This window comes from Camellia sinensis, chromosome 11 (assembly GCF_055761805.1).
Source record: "Camellia sinensis isolate YWXY chromosome 11, ASM5576180v1, whole genome shotgun sequence".
NCBI lineage: Eukaryota > Viridiplantae > Streptophyta > Magnoliopsida > Ericales > Theaceae > Camellia > Camellia sinensis.
This window is the reverse complement of record NC_138971.1, coordinates 45,488,056-45,495,789: the sequence shown is the minus strand read 5'-3', so window position 1 is coordinate 45,495,789 and position 7,734 is coordinate 45,488,056. Positions and strand designations below refer to the sequence as shown.

General features: G+C 32.3%; 1 protein-coding gene across 1 annotated transcript; it reads left to right on the top strand.

Annotated features, from left to right (window-relative positions):
* Positions 1–433: 433 nt before the first annotated feature.
* Positions 434–1,356, top strand: LOC145802306 (uncharacterized). The gene is made up of 2 exons (XM_082894996.1): positions 434–712; positions 811–1,356. Exons 1-2 carry the CDS (start codon positions 434–436, stop codon positions 1,354–1,356), a joined length of 825 nt encoding a protein of 274 aa, XP_082751122.1.
* Positions 1,357–7,734: the final 6,378 nt, after the last annotated feature.

The window sequence follows — 7,734 nt, the reverse complement described above, 5'->3', positions numbered from 1 at the left end:
AAGGGAGCGAATAGCTACTGACATGTGGAGAGATTATGATATAAATCTTTAATGACAATCAAATTATAATATGGATTTTGGAAAACATAGAGGGGCTAGAAGGGTTATTTGATGTTCTTGTTCTTGTTCTTGTTCTTGTTCTTGTGATGTACCCATTATGTACTCATTTGCTTTACATCAATATAATATTTTTCTTTTGCTGATAAAACAAAAAATTGACAAGTTAATTATTATTATTTGAATGTTATCTTGGAATGAATTATATTTTAATTTGTTATTGTATTATGTGAAACATTGCGTTTGTTTGGGTGATAATTTGCTACTAGCTATGCTCTTCTTCCAATATGTTTTATGGCATTTTTGAGTGTAGGTGGAAGGTGACCAAGAATGTTCAGTAGAAATTGACAAGAAACATTTGAAATGGAATAATCAAATGGATGTTGTTCTTATTGACTCACTCTTGGACCAAATGCTCAAAGGACAAAAAATTGGTGGTAGTTTTACATCATTTGCTTATAGAGTTACAAGCAATGCGGTGAGTACCAAGTTTAGTGTACATTGTGATTCCAGTCATGTAAGGAATCGGTTGAAGACTTTAAAAAGGAATCTTGCAATGGCTAAAGATATGTTAACAACTGATAGTGGATTTGGATATAATCATTCAACACAACTGATTGAAGCTACAGCAGGTGTATGGGCAGCTTATCTCAAGGTATATCTAATTGTCAGATTGATGCAGTTCTGTACTAGAAAATTACAATATTTGTTCATCATTATTTAATATAATATTATATATGATATTCTCTATAGGCAAAGCCTAAAGCTTCTCAATTTCGACATGCTCCGATTCAAAACTTTCAAAAGTTATGTCAACTCTTTGAAAAGGATCGAGCAACTGGGAGTCTTGCTATAGGTCCAAAAGAAAAGCGACTTCGTTGGGCTGGGCAACAAATTCTTTTGGATGATGAAAATACTGATCATACTAAGTCACTCTCAGAGAATTTTGATGGGATTGGAACTCAAGATGACCAAACTGCTGAAGTATCTTGTTCCTCTAACTCAAAGAAGAGAAAGAATAAATTAGGTGACACTCTGAGTGAAGAAATAAGGTCAATTAAGAAAGGTCTAGATGCAGTTGCAGCAGCGCTTGATCGTGGTAACCTTCGGAACTACACAAATGGACAATTATTTGAGGAGATTGAGAAGGTTAGTGGCATGAGTGATGCTTCTCGAATGAAGGTGTATCAAGTTCTTGCTAAAGAAGTGAGTGATGCTCGAGCATACCTAGAATGCCCTATTGAACGCCGAGGTCTTTGGTTGTCTGTTAAATTCGGATCTTCAATCTTTGATGCGTAGTACTATTTTTCTTTCGTTGGTACTTTTTTATTTGAATATTTCAGGGATTTGGTGAATCTATGAAAATATCATTAGGCTTGGATTTTTTGTATGTAGACTCTGTTAGTTGGTGGTGAGTCTATTTTGGTAGATGAATCTGTTATTCTGATTGTGATGCATTGCTGCACTATGATACATGGATGTTATGTTTTCTATATTGGTGGATGAGTCTGGTGTCTTGGTTTTGATGTTCTGCTGCTGATGCTGTCTTATGCTTTGGTTTGGTGTTCTGCACTTATGCTGTTGCTGATGCTAGCTGTCTGTAGGTGGTTGTAATGCATTGCTGCACTATGATACATTGATGTTATTTCTTTGTTTTTTTTTTTTTTTTTGGTAATGCTTGTGAGATTATTCTGATCATCATAATAGAACTCTTGGAATCATCATTATGTTCAATTTAAATTGGTGTCTGTCTGTTGAATCTGCAATTCAAACTTTATCAATTTTGGAGAGGAAGCTCTTCCACTAATATATAAATGCTTTTATATTATTGTCAATATATCAGTATACTATTGTAGTTTTACATGTGTTTGGGCTGGTTTGCTACTTACAATATGTCAAAAGTTGGTGTTTGTTGGTTCAGAATTCCACATCAATGCTGTTTTATTTACACACCAATGATGCTGGTTTGTGTCTGTCTGTAAGCAGCATAGCATTTTTTCATGGTTGCAACCAACAATATAATAATATCATATATAAATATATGTAAATCCCCTCTCTGTGGAATTATTCTTTGCATGAGCATAATTTTTCTCTCTATCACATATGCTTTTGTTTGCTGGGAAATTCAATCATATATGCATCTTCAGTGTTCTCAAAAACAGAAAAAGAAAAAAAAGAAAAAGATGAGCTATGTAATTTTAGTGTTTGACTATATGTTTTCACTTGTTCTGTACTCTAGTGATTGATGTGGTTGTTATGTTCTCGTACATTTTTGGTTGGATTAGAAAAATTAGAAGAAAATAACATATATATATATATATATATATATATATTTGTCGAGAAAATATAATAAAGTTTTGTTTAGTTATGATTTTTTATTTTTTATTTTGATTGATTAATTTTTTATCAAATTAATATATATATATATATATATATATATATATTTATCAAAATATAATAAATTAATTTTTTATTTTGATTGATTTTTTATTTTTTTAAAAAAAATTAATTAATTTTGTTTTTTTTTTTTCTAAAAAACAAATAGCACTTTGATCATGTGCAACCTTATTTTTTGTTATTGCAATTCATGACTACAATTCTGTGTGTGAAGGACAATGAGAGAGTTCATGAGAAATTATTTCTTTTCCTCCTTGGATTCCCAACACAACCAAACATAGTTGGGATTTGAAATTCTATTAATTCTTTCTCCTTTTCCTTTCATTTCCATTTCCCTTTCCATTTCCCTTTCCATTTCCCTTCCCAAATCCCCCAACCAAACACAGCGTTAAAGTAATATCTACTTCTAAATTTCTAGTTGTTCTAATGGTATTTGTTCTTAACATGGTTTGTTTTTTTTAATTTTAATTTTTTTTATAGTGAAGAAGACATCCCTTAACAGTTTTTAATGTATAAAGTCTTTCGCAATAAACTTTCATGGATCGTGCGAGAATTGAGTTCGATCATGTGGCAATGGCGATTGATCAGTGAAGGTTGAATTTCACTACAATCTTTAAAACTATTTCAAGCATTGGCAATAAGGACATAAATATCATGCAGTTTTATTTTTATAGATGAATTTTTTCTTTTTGTTATAATATTTGATTTTGTTCAAACTGAATGCTCCTTGTCATGGTGTAATTCGGCTATTTTGAGATGCAGGGAGGGGATATGGAGGGATATACACAGCCGTAGCGCCTTATCTCTGAGGTGTGCAGCAAAGGGTTAAGTGTCAATTGGATTTTCGAAGGCTGAAAGTAGAAGAAGAACTATTAAATCAGCATGTGGAGAAAGAGTATGTCAAGAAATTAGATTTAAGATTGGGCTAATTACATTGGTGGTCCCTACATGTTGTCCCTTGCATTATTTTGGTCCCTCCACTTTCAATTGACTCAATCTTGATCCTTAATTTTACATTGTGTCAATTTGGTCCAATTAATAATGGCGTTGGTGTTTTTGACAAAAAATAATCACTGACTTGGTTGAGGTTAACTCATTGAATATAGTAAATTTATAATTTTATTTTAAAAAATATTACACATGTCACTTATATGCATATTTTTCAAAGAAAATACTAATAGTTGTAATCAATTGGACCAAATTGAAACAAAATCATAAATTCAGGGTCAAAGTCGAGCCAAATAAAATTGCAGGGACTAAAATGACACAAGAATAAAAGTATATGGATTACTAGTGCAATTTTCCCTTTCAGATATAATGCAACTTTTACTATACTTTTTGAGTGATTTGCCTTCCCTACACTTCTAGTCTATTTTTACTCTTGGACAAATTACATTAATAGTCCCAGTAGTTTGACGTTTCTATCACTTTGGTATCTGACATTTCAATTATAATATATTTGACCTTAAATTTTGAATCTCATTCCAAATGACAATTAAAGACATTGTTACTCCATCAATTTGCTAATGATGTGGTCGTTTACGTACTAAAATATTTTATTTAAAAATCAAGGAGTAACCACTACTCCGTAGAATAGCGATCAAGATTAGCTGTCAATCCAGAAGGATTAAAGATAAGAAATAAATTTAATTTAGAAATTTAGAAGTATAACGGAGTTGTTGTGAATTTCTGGAGTGAAAATTAAACTATTAATTAAGTGAAATGAAATGAGAAAAATATTTTAGGATTTTGAATCCACCACTGCCCATGTAATTGAGAGTTGTTGTATTAATTTGTAAAAAAATCTTTAATTTGGATACTATGATGTATCTTGGCCTAGATACTTTGTAAAAATAATTTTTGCATAATAAAATCCGAAAGCACGAACTATCTTCGCTTATCATGAACTGTCTCCCTAAATTACACTAAACTATTTTGAAGTACGACCCGTCTTACTTGACATGACTCGTCTAATAATTTTACTACACAAATACTGAAAACCATTTGTATAACGAATATAAACATTTCTTATACAAACAAATCTTCTAACGTTACGCAAAGTATCCAAATTAAATCAAAACTATCGAATTAAATATAACTCATTCCAATTACTTGATCAGAATTTCATCTCAATCCTAAGATAAGGAAGTTAGTTCCACGTACTCATGGAACTACCACTATGAAAAATGTGCGTTCTAAACTCTCGCACTCTCTCTTTCTTTCCTTTCTTCTATGAACTTCCTCTCCTCTTTTCCTTTGCTTTGAGCTTCCCCTTTTATAGATGAAAAATCTGTAAAAGAAGGTAAATAAAATAAATAAATATAATATAATATTATAATATATAAATATAGGGGTTGTCAGGTTAGTTAAAAATTTTCAACCCCATTTATTACTTTGTGTGCTTCTTTTTGTTTGTTTTCTTTATTTTTCTTTAATTTTTATTTTTTACTTTTAGTATTATAACAATATATATAATTATATAATATATATATATATATATATCAAAAATGATTTAGACCTCTAAGAGAGGAGCTCTAAATGAGCATTAATTTGTCTTTTTCTTCTTCTTGTTTTGTCTGTTACTTAGTTTTTATTTTTTATTTTTAAAATGGGATGCCATCTCAGTAGAGCTGCTTTTAGAGCAGCTCTACTAGTGCTCTGTAGCACTGTTGTATATATATATATACACACAATTCTGGTGTCAGTGAAACCCGCACCTTTTTCTTATTTATCTTTCATTTTATTATTTATATAATATAATATAACATCAATCATATTAAAATATAATATATATATATATATATATAATAATTTATATATAAACACTAATTGACTAGTAAATCGCAATTTGTCATCTTGTACCCCATGTGGTCCTAAGTTATTTCTTTTAAATTGCTTAGTCCTTAGGACTGATTATTTACTATTTTGTCATTGATGTGTAAATTTGAATTTATGGACACGTGATTGTTTATGGGAATGATGGTGTTTGTGGTTCACGTTTCCATGAAAAGTGTACTAGTGGTTTTTTGTATGGGGTTTGTGATACTGCGTTATGTGGGACTGGGACCACATGTGGGTGCGTGAATCGGGTATTATGTGTCCAAATGTACAGACCCAGTACACTGAATTAGTTTGACCCAACTAACTGTTTTGGAAGTAGGAATCATCCCCAATTCGGGAAACCAAATCGGTGGTGAGGGGCGACGTGAACCCTAGCATTTGTTACGATAGCCCACTCACAATTTGCAAATTCAAATCAATCTAATCCCAAAACAAACGGAAGATATTGACAGAATTATTGACCTAGGGTTTGTGCATATCAGAATTGATGTGGTTATACTTGTCGTTGAGTGCTATGGCGTGAAGAACCCTAGTTCAATTGGTCGGACGGAGTTGGGGACTGTGGAACCAGCAGGTCAAAGTGGTAGTGAACTATATTTTGTGATGTGAACATGAACGTGAACAACGTGAACAATGTCTGCACAGGTCATATATTCGGCAGGTGAAAGTGGTAGTGAACTATATTCTGCGACGTGAACGTGAACAATTTTGCGATGTGAACATGAACATGAACAACGTGAACAATGTTTGCACAGGTCATATGTTTGGCAGGTCAAAGTGGTAGTGAACTATATTCTGCGACGTGAACGTGAACAACGTGAATAATGTCTACACAAGTCAAATGTGGAACATACCTGTGCAAAGCCGATTGTGTTCACGTTAGAATCAGCAATGGTGGACTATCACAGAAGATGTTGGCCGCAAAACACAAACCCTAAATAGATTATATATACATTCCCAAAAAGATTTCACACCTCCAACCCCCCCCCCCCCCACTAAACGTGGGATTATACATACCCAAAATAAAACATACATCCCACAATTTATGTGACGGCATATTCGTCACCACATAACAAAGTAAATTCAAAAAAGGAGTTATCAGTAAGATATCCCTCCTAACATGGACTGGCCAATCAAACAAAATATTTGTGGGACCAAACGGAACACAATTTAGCCAGATGGGACTTCTAATAAATTTCCCTAAAATATATGAGAACATATAATATTATATAAAATTATAAAATAATACAAATAAATGGACTAATAAAGTGTATGTTAGCGGGCCAAATGTGTAACATTTAGGCTCTGAATTACACCCCCAACTTACATTTTGCTGGTCCTCGAGCAAAACAAACTAAACTAAACTAAAATAAAATCTATCTATGCCATTTTCGTAGGGAACACGATTGCATTTAGCATATGTAACTAGCCTTTGAACTCCTAGGTTATCCCTAGTGGACGAGTTATAGTCTCGTGAGAGTTTATAGTAAATATACGCACAAAATTCTTCGTCTTTATATATATATATATACATAGAGAGAGAGAGAGAGAGAGAGAGAGAGAGAGAGAGAATCTCTACAATCCAAATGCTGGAAGCTTCAAAAAGAAAATCATAACTTCCCTACTTTAGAAATATAATTAGTCAGAATACAAAACACCAACAATCATTAGTAATACTACATTCATTTTTAAACTCAGTGTGTGTGCTTCTATATATATATTTTTTTTGTAATTTACACAAATACGTCCTCAACTTCAAAATGAAGCATAGCACCAAAATTTCTATCAGAAGCATGCTTTGACTCAAATCTGAAAAACCTAAGCAATTCGTGATTCGGATCAAGATTAATTGTACGAATTCCCAAACAATTAAAACTTACAATCTAAATCATCTAGAATGTATGAAAGTGATTTAGATTGTTGCTTCAATATCAATAAATCGACATAACCAATTTTTACGTGGACAAACCAAAATTGGAGCAAATCCAATTGTGATTAAAAAACCACAAGCGAAATGTCACAAATCAATCCATTAAGAAAGAAAGAAAGAATACAAAATTACCGAAACAAATTACCCAAACGCAACCAATTTGCCTTCAACAATTTGAAACTCTTTCACCACTACCTTCATCTCAAAATTGATCAACTTGATGTTGAATTCACAACATCCATGTCGAATCAACGACTATGCACAACTTCGAACTCCTTGGAATACTCCACGCTTGAATCTCCGGATTCCACCAAAGAAGAACACTCTTGAAGTTGAACAATCAAATAACTCTTTGATGTGTGCTTGTCAAACCATCAGTTTAATACTAAATCAAACATCAAAGAAAACTAGCAAAATAGCTCCAAAACAAAACCCTAGAACTTTAAAGAAGATCTGGAAGCCGTACCCTAGATTTGGAGCAAACTGCAGCTTTATAGTGGTTGGAATCA